Source organism: Ciconia boyciana, chromosome 7 (genome assembly GCF_034638445.1).
Source record: "Ciconia boyciana chromosome 7, ASM3463844v1, whole genome shotgun sequence".
Taxonomy (NCBI): Eukaryota; Metazoa; Chordata; class Aves; order Ciconiiformes; family Ciconiidae; genus Ciconia; species Ciconia boyciana.
In genome coordinates, this window is record NC_132940.1 from 33399891 (window position 1) to 33426858 (window position 26968).

The window sequence follows — 26968 nt, forward strand, 5'->3', positions numbered from 1 at the left end:
TCTGTTGTCTTGAACTAAAAAACCACCACCACTCAATGTCATAAATACCATGTTTTAATACCTAGCAGTACCTACTACTTTGTTACTGACTCATCATATTTTTTCAGTTCTCTGAAATCTTTTCCAAGACCAAGCGGTCTGCAGAAAGGCAGGCCTTTGCTAATTATTAAATCATTATATACAGTGAATAAGCAGAATCTCTCATTGCAACTCTATCTTTCCAGCTAACTAGCCAAGACAAAACTCCTGCTGTCATCCAGAGAGCTATGTTGAAGCACAACCTGGAATCTGACGCAGCTGAGGATTATGAGCTTGTACAGATCATCTCTGAGGACAAAGGTAGGGAAGCACAACTCTACTGCTGCTTGAAAAGTTCTGCTGGATTTTGAAGGAAAGAGTAAAATGTGAGGCAATGTTAGAAATGCCATGGACATGTTGTCACAGCTGCCAGTGAGAATAACCCCCTTCGATAACTGGTGCACAGAGATGATTTATCACGGCCTGTCAGCACATCGCTTTATACAGGCAGAGCTCGCTCGTGGGTTGCCAGGTAGACCTTCGTATGTGCACTGCGACTGTAGAGTTATTGACCGAAGAGCAGCTGCTGTCTCTCCCTGAGCACAGTCTGCCACAGGGGTTGGGTGGCAGGGCACGATCTCCCCAGGGACCGGGGCAGGCCCGGATCCTACCGCTGTTATCAGGATGTGCAAACAGAGCTTTCAGCACAGCTTCCTCATGGAGTGGCTGCCAGGCTGGACGTGGTTTGGGTTTGGCCTCCATCTCCTCTCCTCTGCAACCCGGCTCCCCCTCTTTGTGGGACAGCTGCTGTGGTGCCACCCGATGCAGCTTTGGCTGAAGAGGCACAGCAGAACAAGGAAAGGGACCCAGCACTGCCTGGCTGTATACGCTCAGTCTGTTCACACCAGTCCCTGTTCTCTCCTGGCTTTCCTTCTGCTACGTGCAATTCGGCCAATTAACACTTGTTCTGGTCCCCCTTTTGCAGAGCTGGTGATCCCTGGCAATGCCAACGTGTTCTACGCCATGAACAGCCACGTGAACTTTGATTTCATCCTGCGGAAAAAAGCTTCAGTCAACACGCAGGTGAAAATGAGGAGCCGTTGCAGTCTGACACTCCCCAGAACTGCCAAACGGGGGTGCTGGAGCAACAGGCCCAGCAAAATTACACTGTAAAGGAGACAAGGCCACAGCGAGGAGGACTGGTTGAGAACTGTACCTTTGCTACCATCCAGTATTACAGAATCACAGTGTCAGTATTCAACTTTGAAAATATTTGAGGCTGAAATGCAAAGTAAGCGTTTGGTAGAACTACAGCCGGAGCTGTGTCTCTGCTCCCTTGCAGCTGGATATGGACAGACAGACATGGATTTACGGGACAGTACAGACTGGAGGGTTTGTTTTTTTTTTTTTGTTTTGCACATTAGCCTAGGAAGGTGAGAGCCCCAGTTAGAGGGGAAAACAGGACTGCAACATTTGTCTTAAGAACACCACACAAGCCAACTCTTTTTGTGAGATAACTTTTTCCCTTTGTGCCAGTATTACACAGAAGAAGAATGTCTAAATTTATTTTTATAAAACTGGAGAAGAAAAGTCTCAATACAATTCTGCCTGAACCAAGGAGGAGGTCCCAGCCAGCCCTCCGGCTGACTGACGGGAGCACTGGTTTGCAGAAGGTGTGGGTGAGCTGAGTGCCACTAGCAGTTGCTGCCTCCAGGAGGCATTTGCATTCACAAAAAAGCAGGGTGGGTACGTCCCCAAAGCACTCATCGCTGGAGAAAGCAGAAACTGCAAGTGTGTGTATTGCTTTCACACAGCTGGCAAACTTATTTTTGCACTTGTTCCACGCCAGAAAATTACCTATTTTGGATTTTTTTCCAAAGAACTTTAAAAGAATGGACTGCACTTGCTTTTGGATGAATGTCATGGTTTGTTCATGAACAAGGCAAACAAACACTACTTGTCTGGATTTAGGTCTTGTCTTAATGCCACTACGGGGTGGTTTTCCTTTGCTAACCCATTGAACAGAAATCAATGCCTTTTGCATGTACTCTGAAATGACTGATGTACCTCTTTGTAATGTGCAATCACTCTTCAAGAGCAGAACTTTTAACTCATGTTTTCATTCATGAGGAGCAACTACATAACCTTTTATTTTAAAAGTGGGTATTGAGAGGAGGGAGCCAGGTTTTAAGCATTACCCCAAACAACCAGAGATTTTATATACTTGTAGCATTATTATGCATAGGCTACAGCCACCTCCCTTGCTCTTTATATACATCTATTACATGAATTTCCTGACATGGTACATCCTTGCAGCTGGAATAAAGAATTCAGCTGGAATAAAGAATTTAATCATCTGTTCTCTGTGAAACTTTAAATAACATACTTCTTGAGTCTCTTCCCAGAACACAGCCTTCCTTGAAAGGATAGTTAGAGGTTTTATTTTAAAAAGCCATAAATTAGACATTGGATTGTAAGCAGCCATTACTGAACAGGCTGTCTTTGAGATATGTTAGTATTAGTTAAAATAAACTCAAATCTTATACATGCCTTGGCCTTTTTTCCCACCAGTTCTGTAGCACAAATTTTCAAAACTGGGCTCAGATTACATTAATGATGTGATAAACTCTTGATGCAAATAATGTTGGGTTGTACTACGTTTTACACTACATGAAGATTTATCACCTCTGTTTACAAGTAGCACCATGCAGGTCCTAGTCTGAATAGTTTAAGAACTCCAACTGTATTTTTGTTGAGAGGGTGAAGATGTTGAGTTTGTAACTGAGCCTTAACCTTTGCCCAGACTTAGGGCAAGATTAAAACAGAAGTTCAGTTTTCTTTGCATTTCAGTGTAAGCATTCATTGATGTCTGTACGGTATCATTTGTAAAGTATAGTATAGAGGTTGTATGTCTGTATTAAACTGAAAGGTGAATGTTCTTGATTTTAAAATTACATCCTCCAAAAGGTTATATATGAAAGATTTTTTTAATTGCTTACCTGTAATCTTTATACAATAAGTATATAAACTTTTTTCCACTAATATTTGCCTGGAGTTAATCTATTTTCTTCTCTTAGACTTTATTACTGCATGTCAGTTGTGTTTGTTTTTTGTTTTGTTTTTTTTTTTTACACCTTGCACCTCTTCACTTCCCTCACCGTCACTCTCTTCTACTTCATTACTTTTACTGTTTTAACTGTTCTCAACTTCTTCCAGCTCCCACAACTCATCTTCCCTGCCATCCAGAGAACTTGAAACACCACATTTTAGCTGTATTCTCTTCAGCTGTAGCCCATCAGCTACAACCTTCCTTCAGCATTGTTTTACTCTTCAACATCACATCCAGTAACAGTTTTGTACTGTTTGTAACACTGTCAGCATTACTGTTGTGCATTTTTTTTTAATTCCTAAAAGTTTTTATGAGGATGACTTCTGTCTTTCTTCAGCGGTGTGGCTGGAAGGGCTGTCCAAGTAAACCAGTCTCTCACCTACATTACCCATCGAGTGGCAGCAGCTAATGACAAGCTGTACGTAGTCCAGTCGCACGCTGCAGGAGTGCAATGAGTTTGTTGAGAGCTAAAGGTAAATGTCAGCAAAGCAAAAGCCATCCCAGTGCATCAGTCATGCACACCAACCTGCTATTGCTATGGAATATTTAGTGCCTTTTTTTGAGCTTTCAGTTTAATGATTCAGTTAATGATTTAACTAATTGGGTAACTTAAATTATACACAGATCTTACAACCTCTTCATGAAATCATTCTCTTTTGGGTCACTGAATGATTTCTGCAGCAGGTCAATTAAAAAAAAAATTGTTTTGAGCATTTCCATCTTTTCCCCATTGTCTCCACCATTACACGTTTCCTCCTGGCCTCACAACCATTAGCTTGTTGGGTTTTTTCCCCCTCCCCTGCAAACAATACAAACATTTGGAGCTTACACACCACAGCAGTTGCTTCTACCTTTTAGCACAGTCCCTCTTCCCCTCAGACCGCTTCCACAGATGACCTGCCATTTCACAAGTCACTTCAGCATCGGGGGAGCCTCCCAAAAGTCACACCATGAGTCCCTGAACTGTGGCAGTTGCCTTTGTTACTGAAGGGCCTCTCGTGTTACAAAGGCAAAAGAAAGATTACCCTGAATTTAAGCTGCCTCCTGCCTTTTTTTTTTTTTTTTCCCCTTTTCTTTCCCCCTACTTAAACTACCTAGGGAGATAAAACAAACACAACAGTATAACCTTACTCCATTTCCTTCAGGATAAATACAACCTATTTGTGAACTAGGAGTTGCATACTGCCATATTGAGAGTACAACAGCACTTTTCCTTTCTTAAAGACAGAGGTGTTAGGTTACAAGCAGTCTTACTGCAGATAATCATTTTCAGGGCCTGTCACCATAACCTTTCTTGTGAACAAGCTGCCTTTTCAGCTGGCTTGCTACTTGTACTTTGTAAAACCTGTTCCTAGCTTCCACTGGTCTGTCACCACACTCACTTGTTGCATCAGTTGGGGGCTCCTGGGGCTTAGCTCAGATGCTCCACAGCAGAGCAAAAACCCCATACTGAAAGGAGGAAAAAAGAAGAAGGGAAAAAAAAAAAAGCCCTCTGTGGTTCATGAAGCAGCCTGGCAAATTCTTACTTACCACTTGTTAAGTTCTGCTAACAGAAACTCATTTTCATGATGTATGACCAAATGCATGACCACAGCATAAGGCACCTCCACATTTGGGCTGTGGGTGCTAAACCTGCAGGAGGCTCAGCAGGGACACCTTTTCTGTGCCTGTGCTGCACCATACCCCAGGACAGCACAGTCCCTGCTCTGGGCACAGCAAACAGCCCTCTCGGCCACAGCCAAAAGGCTGGTTCAGGCTGGTGCTCCTACTTGCACTCAGTTTTGAAGCCTATTAGATGAGTCAAAAAAAATATGTACATGGAAAGTGGAAAAATATCAGAAAAACATAGAAGTGTTTCAGCTGGCTCCTACTTTTCCAAAACACAGTTAATTCTGAGCAGGGCAAACCCTGGGCAACACCTGCCAAGGAACTGAAAACACAGACAGGGAAAAACAGCACTTGTCATAGCAGATAGAACCACTGGCCATCCACCAGGTCTTGCGTATGTAAATAAATAGAAAATTGTGTACGTATACACACACACACACGTGCATATAGGTAAAAGAACAATCAGCTAGACTGAGGCTGTGTCTGCTCTGAAGTGGACACATGCATTTAATTCATTACATTTTTATTCTTAATTTGTTTCTCCCTCCCATGAAACTGCCATCAAACCACTTGTACCACTTGCTTCCAGAGTCAACTAAAAGAAAAAACACAGATAAAGAAAAACAACCAAAAAACCCTAATGCTGTTGTCAAGATATTTTCAATAAACTGCTACTGCTCTACTTAACGAAATCAAGTTAAATAAAATTCAGCCTCCCTGAGCAGCCAAAGCAGCTCCACCGACAGCATCATTTCCCGAGACCACTGTCAGCCAGTTCTGTTCCACACGAGGCGACCGGGCTGACGTGGCCGTACAGCAGCTTTACCTGTTGGTCAGTGCCAGCTGCATCCAGCCTCACACCCCTGTCCTCACCACATCTGCGGGACTTGCTGTAAGGCCCGGGTAGCCCAGTGGCTCCAATACGAAGGCTGTGCAGGTGATGCAGAGACCTTTTTTTCTTTTTATCATCTGAATGAGCTACATTAAGGTTAAAAAAGCAGGGCGACTCAAATCCCTTCTTTTTTTTAAATCCATTATGTATTTTCTGCATGGCCAATACAGCGGTGCTCCTCACCTCCCCGGGGAAGAGCCCAAAGGGGCAGCTGTGAGGCTGTGCCACAGACCACATCCCCACCCACGAGCCTGGCAGGACCCGAGCACAGCGAGCAGCTCTGGGAGCTGGGATGGCACACTCCCCCTCAGGAGGGTGTCAGTCCCTTCCCTCTCCAGCTCCCAGCACAAAGCGGGGAGTAGTACCATGAGGAGCACCCGGGTCGTTTTCAGCCAAGATGTTCATTGAGAAAGTGCTTCAATATGATCATGAAAGGTCAGAAGAGGAAGGGTTGGAAAAACCAGAGCTCTTGCTGACACAGGTAAATCACTCCCATGGTTGGGGGAAAGAGAGACATCTCTCGTAGACACAGAGATGGGCCTGTCACAGAACAAAAAGCACATGAGGGTGGAAGAGATACGCAGTGGTGATGTATATGAACACAGCGTAACCATAACAAGCCTTTAGGTGGCGAGGCAGCTACAGTATTAGATCAGAGAAACGATACCAGGCCAAAGGGACTCACCCACCCAGTGCTGGCTCATCCCTGCGGTTCTGCCAGACTCAGATGCACAAGCACATCACCGTATCTACAGTGACACCTGACAACATGCTGGATGCTCACCAGTTCACAGATGTCCTGCTTCTGAAGGCCACACCAAGCTTCTTACCACATCTCTGGGATTGCCATGCTCAACGCCGCTTCAGACAGGTCAGACTTGCCACTCATAAAGCGAGACCTGAGGATGAAGCGAGAGGGCTTGTCGGAGAGGAATGACCCAGGCTGTGCGCGGTGGCCAACAGCAGACCTGCTCTCCATACTCACCATGTCGCATGGGCACCTGCTCCAGCCTGGACAGCAGAAGGAACCTGGCTTCCAGGTGGTAGTTGCAGAACAGGCAAGTTTATACGGCCAGTGACTCCATGGTAGAGCGACACAGCTGAAAAACTCTTGAGCTGGCCTTTCCCAGACAGGGCTACTCCCACCCAATGAAGAATACACACAGCTGCTCATCTTGCACCAGGTTCTATGTATTATCAGACCGGCTGACAGGTAATAACATGTCTTCTTTAGCAGAAAGCACAACATTTATCAGTAATTATTAAAAACAAACAAAAATTTGAAAAAAACAGCCACACATACTCAACTGCACAGATCTGCCAGCAGGTGAGTCTGTAGTTTGCAAGTCCAGGAGGGCATCCTCCCACTGCAACAGCAGCCTGCAGGCTGAGGTCTGTGCCAGCTAACCTAAGCAGTGTAGTCCATGATCACCTGGCCTCTGAGAAACATTTAAAAAAAAAAACAAAAAACACCATACTCTGCTGACATGTTAACCAACAGCAAGTACATCAGAACTCATCCAATAAAAAGACAAGTTTGCTCCTCACATGAAAAAATATCAAGACAAGTTGTCTTTCTGTCCTGTAACACGCAATTCTATCATCAAGGCTGTCGAGAACAGTACAGTTGACAACACTAACATTTCTGTAGGTTGTTTTGGTTTTATAAGGACAGTGTCAAGCAGTTCATAAACAAACTTTTTAAATTTTAAGTTCCTAGAAGTCCTGCACTTGGTTTTATGGCCTAATTAAACAGGCCTGCAAATAGGTTGTCAGGCTTTGTTTTCCTGAAGGAATAAATTGGGGCAGGGAGTGAAGCAGGACATGACAGGGACTAACTCCACCTGTGTTCCCTTCAGGCAGTGCAGAGACAAATAAAACCAGCAACCTCCACTTCCTCTGCTAGCTTCCAAGATTTTAGGCATGCCAAGACATCAGTTCTGGATTGGAAGGCCTGTTTAGATGGGATCTATCACGTTTTGAAATTTGCAGAGGGGAAGCCAGCAATAGTTTTCTATAGAAGTGTGATGAGGGAGAAGACACTATAGAGGGGCACTGCTCCAGTGCACTGAACATTTTTGGAAACCATCTTGATTCTGACAGGGATCCCTTTGAAAAACAAAGTCAAATAACCCAAACGCTTGCCTGCAGCTTTTCTCAGTGAATAGGGTTATAAAAGCCTACAAACCTACAAGGAGTAACAGTTACACAGCAGCCCAGTTACAGCTATCCAGAAAGGTATTAACACTTATACACGTCTATATATTAATCTTTATAAATACAGTATTCTACATGAGGAACTGTAGAAAGACATCATTCTAGGCTGTTTTTTTACAAAAGCTTATGAGGGCTTTTGTTCAGATCTCTGCCTTTTTTCTGCCAGTCTGGAACACTTGTTCTTTTTCCTCCTTCATCTCCCACCCAGTCCTAAGTGGCTTGGTTAGTTGTCAGGTCCAACCACTGTGCTTTGCCATTTGAAGCAGTGGGAAGGAGACCACATGAAGAGCTGCTCTACAACTTTCAAGGGTGAAAAGCTAAAGTGTGAGGCAGGTTCAGCTGTCAACAGAGCCCCAGGGGAATTGGGCAGTCATAGTTCGTCCCTGGAGGATGGCGCATTGAGAGATGACTGGGAAGGCAGGGCATCCTTGTTCTGGGCATCACTATGGATCTTGCTCTGCTGCCGGGATTTCCAAGAGTGTGTTCTGTCCCAGTCCGTAGACACGGTCTCGTTGTCCCAGATTGTAGAGGTCTCTGTGTCGCTGAGGTAGCCTGGCTGCCCTGTGTAGTGGGTGGGGTAAACAAGCAGGGGTTCTGCTGAAAAGGCTTTCAAGTCTCTGGACTCATAATACTCCATGTACTTTGCTCTAAAGAGGGGAGAAAAATCATCAGTAACAGAGTGAATGTTCATCAGTGCCACTGCTTATGACTGTGAGATACAAGCCAATCCACCGAGCAAACAGGTCCCTGGGAGTGGAGGTAGTTGCTGGGGTCTGACTCTCTACAGCCAGAACCATGTGCCTTAAAACCACACACAACCTATACAGCCAAAGCCTCCATCACCAGAGATAGCCAAGTGTCTCAGAACCAGCCCACAAGCTCTGCACCAGGTAGGGACAATAACCCCTCTGCAGCAGGTCTGTCACCTCCATTGAGCTGTGTCAGGAGCTCTGCTGCAGACAACCAAAAAGCACGAGGAGTAGCCCTGTCCCCCACCAGCCAGGCTACAGAAGTGAGACACACCAACATGATCTGTCTTAAGATCATTCAGCAAGACCAAGCTCATGTCAACCTGAGCAACAAAGGCATCCTACTTACACAGGGTGCTTGTTGTACATGACTGGTAGAAATTCATCTACAGGCAACATCTTGCTGAAAGGCTCAGCTCCGATGAGTTTCTGAGCCCCTTGGAAAGAGATTGCGTACCCCAGGGTCCAGTATGAGTAATCAGCTTCCACCAGGTTCATGACATTGGGAACTGCTTTCTCAGGCTCCTGCACCTGCATCCTTTTCCGGCCAATGTAGCTTAAAGGGTGAAAAGACCACAGAAATTGGAACCAAAGTGAATCTGCAGCAATTAGGACCACAAGACTGTTCATGTCAATCAGGGAAGGGCAAAGGGTCAATCCAAGAAGTAATCCCTGACCAGGCTCACAGATTTCTATCCTGCACCACTCCCAGATATCCAAGTCTTAGCCCAGTGGGTGGTATAGCTGTGAAAGACTTTATAAAGGAGCTAAGATGACATGGTTCAAGCCTCAGGACTGAGCTGTGTCAGTTCCTCTGTCACAGCAGCATCTCCAGACACTGTGGAGATCAACCAACACTGCCCACAAAGGGCAGTAACAGTACCCAGTGGGCATTCCAGCATCAGCCTGCCACAGAGAGCAGATCTGTTCTGACGAGAAGAGCCACCAAGAAGTCTCTGCCACCTTCCCCTGCACTCCAGCATTAACCTGCATCTCTATCATGATACAGCAAGTGCTGCTGACCTCCCCTGCGTGCTCAGGAGTTCCCAGATGGCGGAGGGCCAGTTACTTACATAAGCTCCCAGTCTAGCTGGGCTTGTTCAATGTCATTCATCAGCTTCATCAGCTTCCTTTTAAACTGGTGTTCAAAGCGCACATCATCCTCAATAACAAGCGTCTTCTCCAGTTCTCTGTTCACCACCTGAAACAAGAGGGTTCAGAAGTGATCACAGTGGCACACATGGGCCACTCCCTGCACCCCAAAATTGTTGGGGTCATCCTGACCTGGCACTGCCTTCTAGACCATGCAGGTAGGGAGGCGAACCACTCCCAGATTCACAGCTCAGCTGGGAGAGACTGCAAGAGCCAGTGAGAAGAGTCCTGAAAATACCTTGTGGCCGACCATCTGCTACCTAGAAAAACCCTCCATCTGATGTTGCACCATCTAGAACCCATGAGCTACCATCTAGCATGACTACAGAACCACCTCCTCAGAGGAATGTGCAGCAGCCTTTGATGCCAAAGCTGCTGCTCAGAAAAACCTCTTTGTTAGAAGAACGTGTTCCTGAAGTCTGGGAAGGAGGACAATCTAGCATATCCAAAGTCTGGCCCTAACAACTTAGAGAACACACATGCAAAGGCATCCTGCACGTAAGTTCCCATGTTATCATCTGACTGTTGGTGATTTAGAAGTCTCACGCCCAAAAGCATAGCCTGACTTCTCAGTACTGAAGTCACTCCTGCTGGCTCTAGGCTGTTTGGATCAGTGCCCTGCCCTGCCGAGAGGTGCTGCAACTAACACCTCTGAAGGCAGAGGACTGTCTGTACTTGGGTAACCACTGCCATTGCTCAGTCTTCTTTTAGTACCAAGTCTTTCTCCCTGCCTCCACCACACCTTACTTGAAATAATCCCTCCTGCTGATGTTGGGCTGTGTAACTCCAGCATCTCTGACTAGCACAGCCCAGATCCTTTCAAGTGTCACTCCCCAGGTGACCAGGGACAGATGGAAGCTACGGCTTTTACCACCCAAACCAGATCTCTTAGCTCAGGTCCCTGCTGTTAAGAGTATTTATGATATGCCAACTCAAAAAACCCAACCAGCAGAGTTACTGGGACTTGCTTCAGTCCAGATGCAGAACAAGGGAAAAAAAAACAGGAGGTATTTTTAACACCATTTTTTCTTCAAAACCTTCTTGCCTTTCTCCTAAGCAAACTTGCTCCAAGCAGGCTATTGGACGGTTTGCAAAAACAGTAATGAAAATATTCTGATAAAAATCACTCAGAGCTGTTGGCAAATGGAAAGTAGAGTGAGAAAGCTGAACACTGCGTTCAAGAAAACCCCTGTGCATGATCCCCTACAAACCACGGAAAACAGTTCCATCCTACACTTCCAGAAACCTGCACTGTATTTGATGCTCTGCCCTAGGACTGGCTGTGTGCCTTCCTATTGCACCTGCCCACAGCACCTTCCTGCAGGAACCCCGAGGCACCCACAAACTCCTTACCTCCTTCCAGATGTAATAGTGACTAAGGAAGCACCCAATCTCTCCCCTGGTTAGTGGCCTGGAAGAGTATGGGTCCCGGTAACCTGGGAGCATATCGATGCTGAGAGCTTTGAGCTGACTTGTGTTCAGTGCTCTGAGAAAGAGAGAATATCTATCACCATTAAAAAAAAAAAAGTAAATTCAAATCAGACACAGACGCAACATGGGAAGTGTTGCTGATGTTCAGAGAAAAGCCGTATCTCAAGAAATTCCTGCACTTGTTTTGCTCAAAAACTCAGAGAAAAATTAACATTTACATTTCTAAATCAAGCTGACAAATCATATCCTTAACTCTGCCAACGACTTGTGGGACCATCAACTTGTTAGGTGCTCAGCTTAGATTATTTTTCTAAGAGGTCTTGATGGGTACCCAAGTCTCAAAGACCACTAGGTGGCATGTGGGTTCCTATCTCCCCGAGGCCTTTTTGCAACTCCCAGACCAAAAATTTCTGCCTTGATTTCTCATTATAAAAAGGTGTTAACACACCTTAACACACCTGCTGACTCCTTTTAACTGTGTGCAAGTGTTACAGTTCACAGAAATCAGTATGATTTTAACCTGATTTTCATCTTAGTCTGAACCACACTGCATGGGTTCTCTCATGGAGATTGACTAATTGCAAAAGAGGAAAGAAACAGAGCAAAACTGCCCCAAACAGACTGCTAGGTGAAAAAAAGTGGTATTCACCTCTCTCCTCAGCCCACCCTTCCCCACCAGAAGGGAGGTCAAGGCATCCAAAGAGATGGTGTTAAGCAGTTATGCACAACCCATTCTTTGCAAACATCAGCAACCCCAGCCAAAACTCACTTTCCATCCACAGCCTCCACAATCTTGACTGCAATCTCCTGCTCATAAAGAGTCCGCAGCATCCGATCCCGCCTGTCTTTCCGACGCTTCAGATTGATCATGAAAATCTGGGTAGAAGAGAGAGACATCAGCCTCCCGGCTTGGGAGCGAGGAAGAAATGGAGTCCTGATCTACTCTTCTCCAGCAGCCCCGCTGGAAAAGCAGTTCTTATGAAAATACCGGGTGTGTTTTCATTCCAGGTTGCTTAGAATTTGTCAAAAAATTTGAGTTGGTTTTGAGTTGAAAGGTTAGAGGCTCATTCTTTGTCTAACAACTGCTTTTTATGGATGTTTTATGTCACAGGGAAAGTTGCTCTTTGAGGATGAATAAAGGTGAGAAGAGACCAGTTACAGCCAAGTCTGTAATTTCCAAAGATATAGGATGTTTTGATTTGTATTAAACACAGAGTAAAATGGCCATCTCCAGCTCTAGTCCGAGAGCAACATTGACCCACATGCTTCCCCACAATGCTCCCGCTGCCTGTATTTAGGATTAGCAGTGGGGCCACCATCCAAGTACAAGGACACAGCAAAGAGAGGATTTTTGTAATTACTTTGGGCGCTGAAACTCCGCTGCTACCCCTGCCAGAGCAGAAAGCCTAGCAGAGATCCAAGACCGGGAACAGAGATGTCTGGGCAGGGCTCAGTCCAAGCCTTGAGGAGACAGACTCTCTGGTGGAGGGCAGAGGACTGAAGCCCTCATTTGCAGGTAAACTGCAGAGGGTCAGGGATATTTTTCAGTCCCAGGCAGACAAGTACAAGCGCAGCCTTGTAGCCTGTGGAGCAAAACCTCATCCCAATAAGAAGTGGATCAAATTCCAGGTCAGTACAAATGCAAAAATAATAAATTGGATAAATAAAGCACAGCCACAAAGGACAACATGGAAAAAACCTACACCAGCTGTCCCCTAAACACAGATGCTCAAACACACATAGCCAAATCAGGTTCAGACTTTACGAGTCATATAAACAGATGTAGCAGAATACACCAAGAAAACAAAGGCTCCCCTGATCACCACAACTCCCTTGGTCACGGTGCCACTGCCACCCTGGCAGCTGTATACACAGGGGTTGCTGGCTGTGTGAATAACACAGACACTGGTTAATTAAAGCACAGCAGATCCCTCTCCAGCCTTCTCCCCTCAATGCTTGCTCCCTCCACAACATGAGGCAGAGTCGGGAGAGGAATTTCTGCTGGGTCTTGGGGCACTACCAGTGTCAGCAACCATCTTTCTAGTTCACTTTAACTTAAGGCCATAGCAGAAAAATGCAGTGACTAAGCAGGGCAGGGGGAGAGCTGCCACAGTAAGGAGACAGCACTCATGATTTTCATCACTCCTGGATGTACCCAGCTTGAGCTAGAATGCAGCTGCGAGCCTGGCTCCCCCAGCTGCTCCAGGCTCTCCAGTGTCTCCCTCAGGTGAAAGAAATTGTTCCCTTCTGTCACTGGAAAGCAGGAGAGGCTTTCCAAAAGACCAGTTTTTGTCGCAGAATGGAAGGACTGCCAAGCTGCTCTGCAGAGTCAGATGTAGAGGAAACAGCACAAGAACTGGGAAGTTAAATAACCTGTTTTTCAGCCTCACTTCTGCCATCTCGTCCTGGCTGGATTAAAACGTCCATACCATCAAGACAGGAAGACCAAACATTTGCTGGGCACTGCCCTTGCACACAGACCTGCACTTCTAATCAGGGGTCTTCTAGCAGGTACTAAGTGCCTGCAGACCTGACTGCCCTTGTTTCTCCACAGCAAATGCCAGAGGGAAAGAACGCTCCCTGAGCCCTTTCCCATCTGCTTCCCTGAACTTGGCAGTTCTCCCCAAATAAGGATGGCTATTTTCTGCTTGCAAAAAGCTTAAGTCCAAAAGATGAGTGATTGGGAAAGAGCTAACTATGTGAAAAGATAATATACTCCAAAGGAAACGGCTGGAAGCTAAGCTACAGGGAGAACCCAGGTCCTCCAAGTGATAAACAGGAAGACAAGACAAGACAACGGCAGTAAAATAGGTTCCTTACTTCATCAAATCCCATCTTGTCAGGGTTCTTCGGAGGAACAGAGACATACTGAGAGGGTTCAATGGGAGGACGATCGACTGAAAGAGAGGAGAGATCCCAAGCATCACCCTCACGTACAAGCTGCATTGATATAATGTATCCCCATGTCTTTTCATCACTGGGCATAAAAAGGCCCAGGGAGCTGCGATATGAAGTCAGTGCAGAAGTGGGTGTAGCAGAAAGCGTCCATGTTGCAAAGCAGAAGCCAGCAGCCATGTGCCAGACAGACCTCATGACAAAAACAAGATTCTGCAGCATCCTTTCCACATTAAAGATGCATTTTTGCATTTAATATGGGGAAGTTAAGGGGTTTTGTGAATAGGCTTGACCTGACTGTGAAATGATTACATCCCTAGGTACAAAAGCAGTGGAAAATTGAAAACTGCATATCAAAACAGTATGAGAGCAGTCAGATCAGGATGCAGACTCCCAAGGGAAAAAGAGCTGGGCCGCTGGCAGGAGAGCTCTACAAACATTAACTTGGTGGGGTCCATCATGGCAGGGTACAGCAACTTACTCATAGCCTCGATTAGTGTGTGCACAAAGTTCTCAGTTTCTTCTTGCAGCGTCTGGTGCAATTTCAGGGGCATGGGAAGGAAACCATAGTGTTCACGGTTGCAGATGAACATCTGTATTCCTGCGGATCACAGAAAAACAGAAACTAGACTCAGGTCTTTTACCAGCGAATTTCACTGCTCTGTTGCTATGTAGCCACAATCAAACTTACGCCAGGACCTCAGTCCCAAGAAGTTCTGCTTCATAAGCAAACAATTCAAAAACATCCCAGTGACATTTTCTGTTTTATTTGGCTGGCAGCAAGTGGCCTCTCCTATGAAACCAATTTCTACTTGCTCCCTAACAGCAGGTTTTTAACTGCAATCAGTTTTCTCCTAAGAGAGACTGGGAAACCCCCTCTTAGACCAGAGAAAGGGTCTTTTTTGGTCTTTGCCTTCATGCTATGAAAATAATCCTACAGCAGAGGGCAGAACCGGCCTTTACCAAAAGCAGTGTCTGATATACACAGCAGGACTACTGCGGATAACTGGGGAGTACCGCAGAAACCCCCATCCCCAAAACCCCACCTGCACTGTTCAGACCTGGCACTTCACCTGACAATCCCTTCACAAACCCAGAGCCAAAAGCAGGAACAGGTTTTCACCCTCTGAGTAAGCCAGCCTCAAGCAATGCAACAGCTGGCACAGGAGCCAAATGGGCTTCCACCTGCAGCTGTGCTGAAGGAGAAGCAGCAGCGACCCTGGGACATGGGGCCTCTCTCCCTGCATGGACCCAGGGCTCAGCAACAGCCTCCCAACCAGTGGGGGGAAAAACAGGGCTCAAAGGTGGGGGAAACACACAGGTTTCAAAGCTCAGGGTGAAGGGTGGAGGCATTTCCATTCATGAGTGGGCAGGACTCCCCCTTGCAACACAAGAAGGCTGCATTTGTTACACACCTGCGAGGGGTGAAGTGGTTCAGACGAAAAGGAAGCTGTCCTACTGGATACCCCACACCTCTGTGGGGAGAGGAAGCCCTGCCCCGCATGCTGGACAAAGAGGGGTGCAGGTCTATCAGAGCCTTAGAGAGGGAAAAATTCAGACAAACCCAGCATGGGTGATGGAAGCTTTTGTCTGAGCTTTGCAAGGCTTTTCTGTCACACCGCAATAAATATGGAATGACTCTTCCAGGGTGGAGGAGCCAAGTCTGATCCTCAGCTTTAACAGCACACGGTTGGCCAAATGTGAGCCCAGGCAGTTCAGCTCCCCTGGGATCACACGGGATGAAGCTGCAAGGCCCAAGGCATCGGTATAGCTGCAGGGTCTGTTACTAGCCTAGCAAGGGATTCACTCCGGGTTTTGCAGTCAAGCATCTTCCTGCTTCTGTTTGCTTTGGCTAGAAAATAAAGAAACATTTTCACCTGTGTTGGCAAAGGACTTTGAGGAATATATAGGATAACCATCTTGGAAGTGCCTAGTCTACCACCAAACATGGTCCTTTCCTCTCCAGTACTAGTTTTTACAGTGCCCTGAAGATCAAAGGAAAATCCTAGAGAGACACCAGCAAGGAGAACAGATGCTTTCAAAAAGAGGTGATAACATAACATCTTTCTACTCAAAAGCTTTTGCAACTGCTTGTTCAAGGAGCTGAATCTGAAGGTGCGAAACAAAGAGAAGATGCAAAGCCTCTCCTCAGAGCAGATGCCTTTGCAATACCCACTGCTGAGCTTGTTCACTGGGAATGTCCCAGCAACGTGTGATCAGCAAAATGCTGTTCCCTCTGGACTGACCAAGCATTTGCTCATTATCGGCTATAACTGCAGCAGCACTGGGCCTGATGTCACGTCAGGCAACACACTCAAAAGCTACATCTGGAGAAGCCAAGGGAAATTTTTTCTGTTGTTTTTCACTGAGCTCTGGTAAGATCCTTCATTAATTAACCACAATCTGAAAGCTGCTAGAACCCATACAACTGGCCAGCCAGATTTAAAGAAAAATGCAAACCTACAAGCTTTTCTGCCCCCCCCCCCCTTTTTTTTTGTTTAAATGAAACAAGCACAACCACCCCCCTCCCTCTAGGAACTAAACGAAATGCAGACACTACCTGGTGTGTTCATGCTTTCATGTATTAGTCCTTCTAATCCCTGGTATTTTTAGCAGAGCAGAATTGTCTGCATTAATGACCCTGGTGTTTCTACCATTTTAATTTCTGCAAGTAAAATTGCTGGCTACACTACTTGCCAAAACACATTCAGCTGTCAGCTACAATTTAGGTAAATGGCAGAATAAAAAATACTACCTGCTGACATTAATGGATTTGGCACTGATCTAATCAACTAATCTTATCTGGGTCACTGATCTCTGTTCTTATCCTCCACTGGCTTAAACACAGTTAATCTGCATAGATTCACACCAGTATTTCTGTTCCTTCTGGGATAAAAGCCACTTTAAAATGGTAAAGCTACTTTAAAATGGAGAGGGGGACTTGCTCTCCAGCTCTGTTTTCATAATAAAACAAACAATTGCTGCAAGGGACAGAAAAGCTATAGATACTTGTATTATCATTAGCCTTTGTAAGGCAGTGACCAGGATTCACAGCCATGCCCTAAAACCACAGCCATATTTAGGCAACCTAAATTTCCCCCACATCCCTGTGACCAGACCTTCCTGCTGGCTGGCTCTAGGGCTTCAGAGCCTCAAGCTGAAAGGAAGCTCAGGAGATCTTGCTGGCTAAGTGCTACCTTGTGAGTGCAAGGGGCTCTAGAGAGTCCACCTTTGTCAACAAAACACCCACAGTGAGTTTTGTTCGGAGTCAGTACTCCCACCACAGGCCACGTCCTCTCAGCAGAAGTGGGACGGTCTCTTTGGAGCATCAGAAAACAGTTGCTTCGAGCAGTAGATTCACTGTTGAAAACTGATGGTTTGATTTGAGGCATTAAGTGCAGTACTTGGCCTGGACAAAAGCCAACATAATTTATTACTTCAGGGAAGTATGTGAAATTACTCCTAAAATAAATTTACCTCAAAGTCCATACATTTTTCACATTTCTGAATTTGGATGTCATCCTTTTATCTTGGGTGACAAAACTCAGCCCAGGACACAAGCCAACAATCTGAGCAGATCAATGGGCCAGACTGCTGAAGCAAAGCCTTTCGTGTCATGGGTCAGTCCTGGAAAAAGCTAAAGTGTTCTAGGATGGAAGGAAAAAATGATGGGTTTGAATCCCTGAAATATTTCTTAAGCAGCTGGAGCTAATGCAATGCAGTTACCACACTCATTGGATACTGCATTCCTGGGAGAGCTGTCAGAAGGAACAAGTGGGGCAGGTAGATTTGAAGGAACCTGCTTTGCTATCCAGACTTAAACCACAATTCTCCTCTGGAGCCAATATACCGATGTCCTGACTCTGAAAGTCAGGGCCCCAAAGGTGCCCTGCAAGTTCACATCTTGCCTCTGTCTCCCAAGGGCTCTCATTTCAGCTCTTGCTGCCTCTCCTCCATCATTTGTCTTTCTCATTTGATACCCCTCATCCTCTCATAGCTGAGTTTTAAAAAGCCCTGCTTAGTCTGCCAAGACAACACCATCTTTTTCAGTGCTGTCAAAAACTTCAAACCAGAAACATCACTAAAAGGAAAGCTACAAACAGCTGGTGGCTGCTGTGCTGGTCTGGAAATGGTGGGAAAGGCAGTCTTCTCAGCCTGTCTCTTCTGCAGAAGTGACTGCCAACAACAACAAGCTATACTTCTTCACTTTCTCTCTGTTTGTCTATCCCCCAAGAACAGCCCTTCCTTCTCACCTTAACTTTGCCTCTTTTACAAAGAGAAGACAGGTAACACCAACTGCACATCACTCAGAGGACCCACAAACAACTTTTCCCTACTAATTCTCCTTAGTCAGCCAGCAAACCAATTGTGAAGCTCTGAACAGAAGTGCATTTCATTGGTGCTGCTGAGGTTTCATCAGTCCCTTTTTCCTTATAAGGCCCCAATCTTTCCCCTTTTCAACACAGCATGGCAAAGAACCACACAGATGGCCATTAGGACCATATCCTTCCCAGGAGCTCCTTTCAGCTCTGACACTGCTACATACAGATCTGCCAGCCAGGACTTTGCTGGAGACAGAATACCCACCAGATCCACTCTCCAAAAATAAATGGGACTAAACATCCTCACTACAAGTACAAGCAGCAGTAGCAGAAGTATCATGCACTTAAGAGACAGTGATTTCTCTGAGACACATGGAGCTCTCTGCAAACACCAACAGCCATTCCAGGCAAAGGAAGAGGACACTGAGGTTGTGACTTGGCCTGAAAGGACTCCTGTATTTCAGGTCTAACTGAAGTCCTCCCACTGTCCAGTAGAAACTGATCCCAGTATCAGCTGGAGTGGTACATATTTTCTCTCTGCTGTGCCCCAAGGATCTCAAGGCAGCTCAGTGCTCAACTGGTTCTCCCAAAGTACCAGTGATACAATGTCAAGTACGCAGAGATTTTACTGCTCATACACCAGCTCTAACCTGCTCTTGCCTGCAAGAGATCTCCTCTCAGCACAGCCCACAGACTCCACATCATTTCCCTGAAAGTTGCAACGATTTTGCTTTCAAAAAACCAAACCAAACCAAACCCAACCCCCAAAAAACCCCACCTCACAGACAATTCCTGCTGAGCTGCCATGAAGCAAAGCCTCATCAGCACTGTGGGTCAGCAACTTGGGTTTTGTTTTCCACAAGGGCTGCTACATCTAAAAAGAGTCTCTTGCCCTCGCCCCCTTCCTCATGGAGTCTCCGCGAAGTGGTGACTTCAGATACCTTACCTACAGACTTCAAAATACCTTCCACCCTCACAGCATTCACCTGTGTCTTGCTGTGACACAAATCAAGGGTGGATGCCACATATTTTGTCTCTGAAACACTGCCCCTGTCCCAAGAATGGCTCTCGTGTCCTTTGAAGCTAGCTGTGATTCAAAACTGCATTGCCACTCACTTGCTGCTGGTTACCCCTGACCAAATCCAAAAGAGGAAAGGGAACAGAGTCTTAACTCACCATTGAAGCCAACACATGACTTTTGGCCTGTGAACTCAAAGTAGAGATCTGCATATCTCTGCTAGTGACTCCTTCCCAGCAAAGGCTCCAGACATACCTGCTTGGCGACTGGAGAAGGCAAAGACCATGATATCATCAAAGCTCCAGGTGTAGTCCTGGTGGGGTGGGTAAAACATCAGCTTGGTGGAAGCCTCTTTCCTCAAGTCAATGAGGAATGTGGAATGAATCATTGGGACAGCAAAACAGCCTGTCCTCTTCCATTCCCGAATCAGGGGATAATCCAGGGTCCTTTTGTAATAGCCCTGCAAACACAAGGAGGGGGCTGCTTGTTACAAGAGATTTCTGTTTCATAGGTGCTCCCTAGCAAAAGCTCTCACCCTTAGGCATCCCCAGCAGAGATGGATCAGTGCCCAATTCTCAGATTTTTGAAATGTCCCCCCCTTTGGAAAGGGCTCAGTCAAGTATTTAGAAATAATCTCCATCCCAAAAGTTAAAGAATCATAGAATGCTTTGGATTGGAAGGGACCTTTACAAGTCATCTAGTCCAACCCCCCTGCAAGAGCAGGGACGTCTTTAACTAGATCAGGTTGCTCAGAGCCCCATCCAACCTGACCTTGAATGTTTCCAGGGATGGGGCCTCCACTACCTCTTTGGGCAACCTGTTCCAGTGCCTCACCACCCTCATTGTAAAAAATTTCTTTCTTAAATCCAGTCTAAATCTGCCCTCCCTTAGTTTAAAACCATTGCTCCTTGTCCTGCTTGACCTTCTCTCTCCTTTTTAGCAGCTATTGGAAATCCAAGCCTTTCCACTGCAAAATTCCCTTGCAATAGAGCTTCAAACCTCAGACTTTTTTCTGCTGGCTCTCCAGAAACCTTTTTTTGCACATAGACTCTCAGGTCTGACCCTGGAAGCTGCTGAGCATCCATGGCATCCTCCAAGTTCAACAGACACAAAGGACGTGCAGTGTCTCACAGAATAGGACCTGCAAATTATTTCTGACCATGATTTAAAAAAAAACAAAACAAATTTGCTTCACTGTAGCAAAGGCAACACCTCAGACTCCATCAGCTGTGTAAGAATCCCTGCTTCCTCCATCCCAGGGTAAGCAGGTTTAATATTCACTCCTGAGCTCTCCCTACAGAGCCTATATGGGGGAGGCACTTCAGTCAACTCATTTCTCTGTAACCGCCAGCTTTGCTAGCCTTCTAGCACTGTGGGTGCAACACCCACATTGTGCGGCTCACAGCTGGTTTTGCAGGTGCAGTATGTCTAAAGCTATCAGATTTGGAAATAAATACACTGAATTCCTCCAGAAAGAAAGTCCTAACACATGAATTAGACATCCGGACATGGCTGACTGTTGAATCCAGAGCAGATTCTGGCCTTTACAGAAATGATGAGTCACTAAAATAAGTTAAAGTTACTTTTACGTTATATTTTCCATAATCATCCTAGCAGCAGCTGAGCAAATCACTGCAGAACCACTTTACACTGGTTTTGTGTAGAAGCATGGTGTGGTGCATTTGTCTGTTTATGCATCTGTCGATCCCCCCCTGCGCCCTTCAGATACCTAGCCCTCACAGTATGGTCAGAAGGTATCTCAAACACAGCCGGTCTGATTTTCATGAAAAGGAGTGAGTGGGTACAGACCTTACTAGCATTCCCACTGAAGGAAGGGTTAAGACATTCAACCTTTAACAGACATCTGAGAATGCCCACAGGTGAAAGATGCTGGAAACTAATCTTTTCTCCTCCAGTCACTCACCATGGGGTTTTGGGGCTTTTCACTGCTCATAAATCATGTGTAGTCAAGAAAGACTCCAACTTGTCAGCACTGTTGCCGTGCTCTCCTAAGGTTAGCTTCACGACAACTAAATGTCAAGCTGTCTGGAGCTGGGTTTGGCTTGCTGTTGCTCAGTGCTGGAAGCTGTGTTTCAGGGCGTGCTCCAGCTGTTACTCCCTCCCCAAGTCCCCAGGGAGAGCAAGGCTGAGAGCATGACGCTGTGGGACTGTGAGCACAGAAACAAGAAGCAGCAACTAAAAGAAAAGAAAAAATAAAGTGGGAACTTTCCTGTTCATTTGAGCAGGTTTTTTCACCAAATTCTGCAAGATGCATTTGCTGCTGCATTTTCCCTCTCCTTTTCTCAGCTAATGCTAGTAATGATGGAAAATTACTACTGGAGAGGTAACACTAGGGGCCAGGGCTGAGGCTGGTGCACACAGGCAAAGATCCACTTCAGCTTGTGGAGCAAAATCAGTGGAGCAAAATCAGTTACATCAGTGGAAAACCTGGCTGTCTCAGGACTTAACCTTAAAAACTTAAAGGGCAATGCTTTCGCTATGAAGTTTCTATGAAGAAACAAGTAAACATACCCACAAACACACCTTTTCTTATCTATATATTGACTTCCCAAGAATTTGAAAAGTTCAGGAACTTTTTCTGCTATTTTTATTCAATTAGTTAGTCTGAACTGTGGAACTCCTTGCCATAAGACGGCGTGGGTGCCAAAAAAAGATTCAGACAATGATTTATGTAAAAGAAAAAAAATCACCGAGAGCTTTAAAGACAAAGACCTTCCTCAAGAAATCATAGAGAAAGAGATTGCCAGAGGACAGAACAATATTTTGGGGAAGTATCATTCACTTACTTGTTTGCCATGTTCTTATACTATTCCCTAGGCATCTGCTAGGAACCGCTGCTATCAGATGGACCTTTGGTCCAACCCAGTGCAGTTGTTATGTTTTCACCATGCCTGTGGTCCCTACTTGTGTCCTTGGTAATACAGGGAAGGAAGAATGATGTTTTACACCAGGTAAATAGAAGAAAGGGGGAACGGAGTTTGCTCTTCATTTCACTCCAGCAATAATGACAACAATTAACATCTGGTAGCTCTCTGGAATAAAGCAAGAGGGTAGGGAAGGGCAGGACCATGGAGCCTCTCTAAAGCCTCTCCTATTCACATGCCCCAGTGAAGCTCAAAGATGTATGTGCAGCTCAGGCTGAAACACATTTGTCTATGCAGGACAAGCTTGTCTTTATGAAGGAGGAAACATAAGACTCAGGCATGGAAGTAAAAAGGAAATCCTGAAGCTTTCCAGAGCAAACATGGGCAAAAAGGGAAACTTTTCAAGAGAACAGTAAACCTCTTCCTGTTCTAGGAGACATGCAGCTTAGGATCCTGCCTCCCCAAAGGATGACAAAACACATGCCAGCAGCAGACTGGAGGTCAAAAAGCTCATTATCGAGTCTTACTGGGAGAAAAAAGCACTAACTACAGTCCCCATTTCAGCTTGAATGTCTTGGAAAGCCCATCTAGAGCTTAGTCAAGAACATTTCAAAGGAAAATAGTGAAAAAAGGCAAAAAATGACTGTGACAATAGATCTGCCCTTCTACATATTTGATTCTCTTACTAAAATCCTTTTATGGACAAGGTGATTGTACTGGGTTTGGCTGGGATGCAGTTAATTTTCTTTATGGCAGCCCATACAGTGCTGTGTTTTAGACTGGTGACCAAAACAGTGTTGATAACATGCCCATGTTTTAGCTGCTGCTGAACAGTGCTTGCACAGCATCAAGGCCTTCTCTGTTTCTCACTCTGTCCCCCACAGCAAGTAGGCCTGGGGGTGGGTGAGAGGTTGGGAGGGGACGCAGCTGGGACAGCTGATCCAAACTGACCAAAGTGATTTTCCATACCATATAACATCATGCTTAGCAGTAACACTGGGGGGGAGTTTTTCCAAAGTAGCTGGTGCTCAGGGAATGGCTGGGCATCGGTCTCCTGGTGGTGAGTGACTGGTTTTGCATCATTTGTTTGTTTGGGTTTTTTTTTCCCCCTTCACTTATTAAACTGTCTTTATCTCAACCCATGAGCGTTGCTTTTGGGTTTGTTTTTTCTTTTTTTCTGCTTTTGCCCTTCCAATTTACTCTCCCATCCTCCTGGGCAGGAACCAGCAAGTGACTGGGTGGGGGCTTACCTACCAGCCAGGGTCAACACACCACAATGATGTGGATCAATTTGTAACGTGATAGCTCAACCTTGTTCTGGCTCTAAAAATAATGCTATTTCTACTACACAACATTTTTGTATCTGATACTTTCTGCAGTATATGTGATTTGAAAAGGTAACATGAAACTCTAATGTCTAGGCTCAGCATTTCCATCCTTTACACCAGTACCCTTTACATAGATACTTCAGCACACACACTCCCTACAAAGCAAAGGGTGTTGCCCCACTACATAAATCTTGTTTGTATGTGAGAAAAATAACCTATATACAACAGAGAGCTGTAGAAAGAAAAGCAAATTCCTCTCAAACTAGTGTCTATACAGAAAAGCTAGTCTAAAATTACACAAGAAGTTTTAAGGCCATTACACAAACATATAGAACCACCTCAGATAAATTCTGGTGCATATATCAGTATTTCTTATGTAGTTAGTGGGACTGTATCACTTCCCAGAACTTCTGGCTAAGCAAGCTCAGCTTTGTCCAGATTCAGCTTTTTCAAGTGAGGAATCTCAGATAAGGAAGCAAGTTTCAGCTATGTGCCTGCACACCCTGCAGGACATGTATTGCTTTGCTCATACCTACAGCTCGATTAGAAAACAAAGCCTGAAAAACACTTATAGACTGCAATGTCCTCTCTACCCTTATTCTCAGATTCCCTATAAATGTACAGACCTTTCCCAAAGATACCCACCCAAGATTTGGGATGCTGCCACTGAGAGAGGCGCAAGTTGAGATGACTGCATGACACCGCTATCCTCACTACATGCTAACACCACCTCTGCATGCCTCAGAGCTACAGCAGCTTCTTTTCAGAAGGACACTACAAAAGCAGATAGGAAAGCCCACAGAACAGAAACGATGCCCACTGCTTCACAGACACAAGGCAGGAGGCCTTTGAAAACATAGCTTGCACAGTCACCCAGCACCATTCACGGGGTCACTTGCCTGGGGGGTGATGCCACACCAGAAGTTAGAATAGAGAGAGCGAGACTCGAGCATTGGTGCCACCAATGTCTTGTTTTCTGCTATCATCAGGTTCAGGGTTTGTGGGTTGGTCAGTAAGTTATCTGCATCAATAAACTAGAGAAGGAAGAGGGAAAAAGAAAAAGAAATTTGTTATTAGATTAAACAATATGCTTCCCCTGACACTTTCCTGGGAACAAGGCAGCCAGAGGCATGAAGTTGACAAAAAACCCAAAAAGCACTGAGCTGGTAGTTTTGATACCATAGGGCACATCACTGTTATAGGTAAACCCAGGGGTGGCTGCCCCTACGACAAAGCTATGAGATGGGAAAAGATGCGGAGCTTCCCTCTGACTCCATAGAACGTTGCCACAGGGGCAAGGGAGCTGCGAGGAAAAAATAACATTGCTGAAAATTCAGGGCAGGTTTATACTTTGAAGAGGATCAAGAAGAACTCTTAAAAAATGGCCTCACACCCTCACCTTGTTCAGAGGCTGTGGGAACACCACCATTAACTGCTGCTGTAGTGACCAAAGGCACACACCTTTCCACAACTGTTTTGCTGAACTATTTTCCTTACATTGCATCAATAACAGGTGGAGGTTAAATCTGGGGGACCTTTGAAGGTACCAACCCACCACCAGGACTATATTCAATCCTGACCCCTGCGGAGAAAGCCTTGGGCTTACCCAGGGACTTATCCCCCTAGCTGCAAAGTCTCTTGCTCACCAGACCAAGAAACGACACACAGCATCTCAATGCAAGAGATCTTTGTCTTTCGATGGAGAGGGAACTTTTTGACAGCCTCAAGTATCAGAGTGGCTACCTGAGAAGTTTTTGCCTGAGGACAGTTAATAAATCAAACCTTGTATTTACCAGGATGTAGTCTGACCACTTCTCTCGTGCAGCACGCAGGGCAGCCTGTCGGAGTTTCATCACATGAGTGAATCGGGAGCTTGGCCAATGTTTTGGCCCAATTTCTTCTGGGTAAGACCTAGCAAAGAAAAAAAAAAGTGACTGCAACCCATGTTTGGGCCCTATTACACTAAGAAAAAAATTAAGAGTTCCCTTGCTGCCTTCCTTACAAAAGAAAAACAGTGTTGGAGTCACCTCAGGCAACCCAAGAGAGGTTTTGAGGAAAACGATTCCAAGTTTCGTGCTGGCATGTGTACACAGGGCACTGGAGAACAAGCAGCACTGCAGCATTTCCTGCCAACCAAGCGGCCACAAGCAAAATAGCACTATCAAAACCCGGAGTTTCTTCTGCAGCAGGCAGGTCCTCACCTGACGTAAGCAGGAGTTACCCCACTGAAATGAACTAAAACTGATTTACCTCATCTGACCCTCTGGTAAAAAGTCATCTGTCCTCTGCTAGGCTTTAAGTTCAAGTTTAAAACTATAAATGCAGCTTCCTTGAGCCCAGTAGAATCAACAGAGCCGAGGACGTAAAGATGAAGGCAATTTGGACTCCCTCAGGGTCTGGGCATTATTAGTAACTGTTAACACATCCTGATAACAGCTCTTAAATCTACAAACACCCAACACCCAACCCCACGAGTCCAATCATGTGAGCAAAGTTATGCGCATGTGTCTGTTTTCAGGATCAGGTCCAAAAGCAAACACTTCGTAACAAAGATGGAAGAAAACGCAGGGACAGATCCCTATGTGGAATAAAAATTCAGGACTTTGAAACAGTGCCAGCATAGGCCAGTGAAGGGGCTAAGAATTTAAAAAACTTTTTACAGAACTTAAAAAAGCCAACCTTGACAAGGATTAAGAAAACTCAATTCCAATTAAAGGATTTAAAAAGTCAATAAAACAAGCATTCCCTGTGGGTTTGTACCACAAATGCTCCACCACTGCACTGAGGACCTTGAAAGTAAAAGCAAGCCTAAAGAAAGGGGAACCTGAGGTACTCCCCAATGGAAGAAATAGAAAACAGAACAAAACAAGGAACAGCTGACCTTAAAAAAAAAAATAAAATAAAGCAATAAAAACCCAACACACCTAACATTGTATTTCAAAGCAATGATTCTGCAAGTCATGCAAAGGCATAATAAACTGAATTAAATCTAGTTCTCTGGCTCAAAACTTACTGAATATTTGATGTCCCGGACAGAACTTTCATAGACACTATGGGAATGGGCTATGATTGCTCTGCTTCCTTGCAAATAAAGAATGACAGTTTTTATTCCCTGTAGCTTTTTAAGTGATTTGTTTACCATGCAAAGAAAGCAGCTGCAGATGCTAAATAACTGAATGGAAAATGCTTTCTTCTCCGACGTTCTGTGTGAGTTGCTTCACTGAAGTCAGAGACCTTTTCATGGGCTCCATAAGAACACAATTTTAATGGGACAGACCCCATAAAAAAAAAAAAATCCACATTTTAATGCTTGGACATTTAGTACATCTCCTGGTTTGAACACA

The 26968-nt window shown here is 45.3% G+C and overlaps 2 protein-coding genes across 2 annotated transcripts in view; one reads left to right on the forward strand and one right to left on the reverse strand.

Moving 5' to 3' along the window:
* Positions 1 to 3046, forward strand: part of RGL1 (ral guanine nucleotide dissociation stimulator like 1) — an 84558-nt gene extending 81512 nt beyond the window's left edge. The window contains exons 17-18 of the mRNA XM_072868121.1: positions 225 to 339; positions 1004 to 3046. Of these exons, the coding sequence (XP_072724222.1) occupies positions 225 to 339; positions 1004 to 1191 (303 nt within the window). The 3' untranslated portion in view covers positions 1192 to 3046. The remainder of the gene's footprint in view (positions 1 to 224; positions 340 to 1003) is intronic.
* Positions 3047 to 6298: 3252 nt separating this feature from the next.
* Positions 6299 to 26968, reverse strand: part of COLGALT2 (collagen beta(1-O)galactosyltransferase 2) — a 56265-nt gene continuing 35595 nt past the window's right edge. Inside the window, exons 3-13 of the mRNA XM_072867023.1 lie at positions 25418 to 25535; positions 24524 to 24658; positions 19667 to 19871; positions 14553 to 14672; positions 13997 to 14073; positions 11946 to 12052; positions 11099 to 11231; positions 9667 to 9794; positions 8943 to 9149; positions 6613 to 8491; positions 6299 to 6526 (exon numbers count right to left, since the gene is read on the reverse strand). Of these exons, the coding sequence (XP_072723124.1) occupies positions 8215 to 8491; positions 8943 to 9149; positions 9667 to 9794; positions 11099 to 11231; positions 11946 to 12052; positions 13997 to 14073; positions 14553 to 14672; positions 19667 to 19871; positions 24524 to 24658; positions 25418 to 25535 (1507 nt within the window). The 3' untranslated portion in view covers positions 6299 to 6526; positions 6613 to 8214. The remainder of the gene's footprint in view (positions 6527 to 6612; positions 8492 to 8942; positions 9150 to 9666; positions 9795 to 11098; positions 11232 to 11945; positions 12053 to 13996; positions 14074 to 14552; positions 14673 to 19666; positions 19872 to 24523; positions 24659 to 25417; positions 25536 to 26968) is intronic.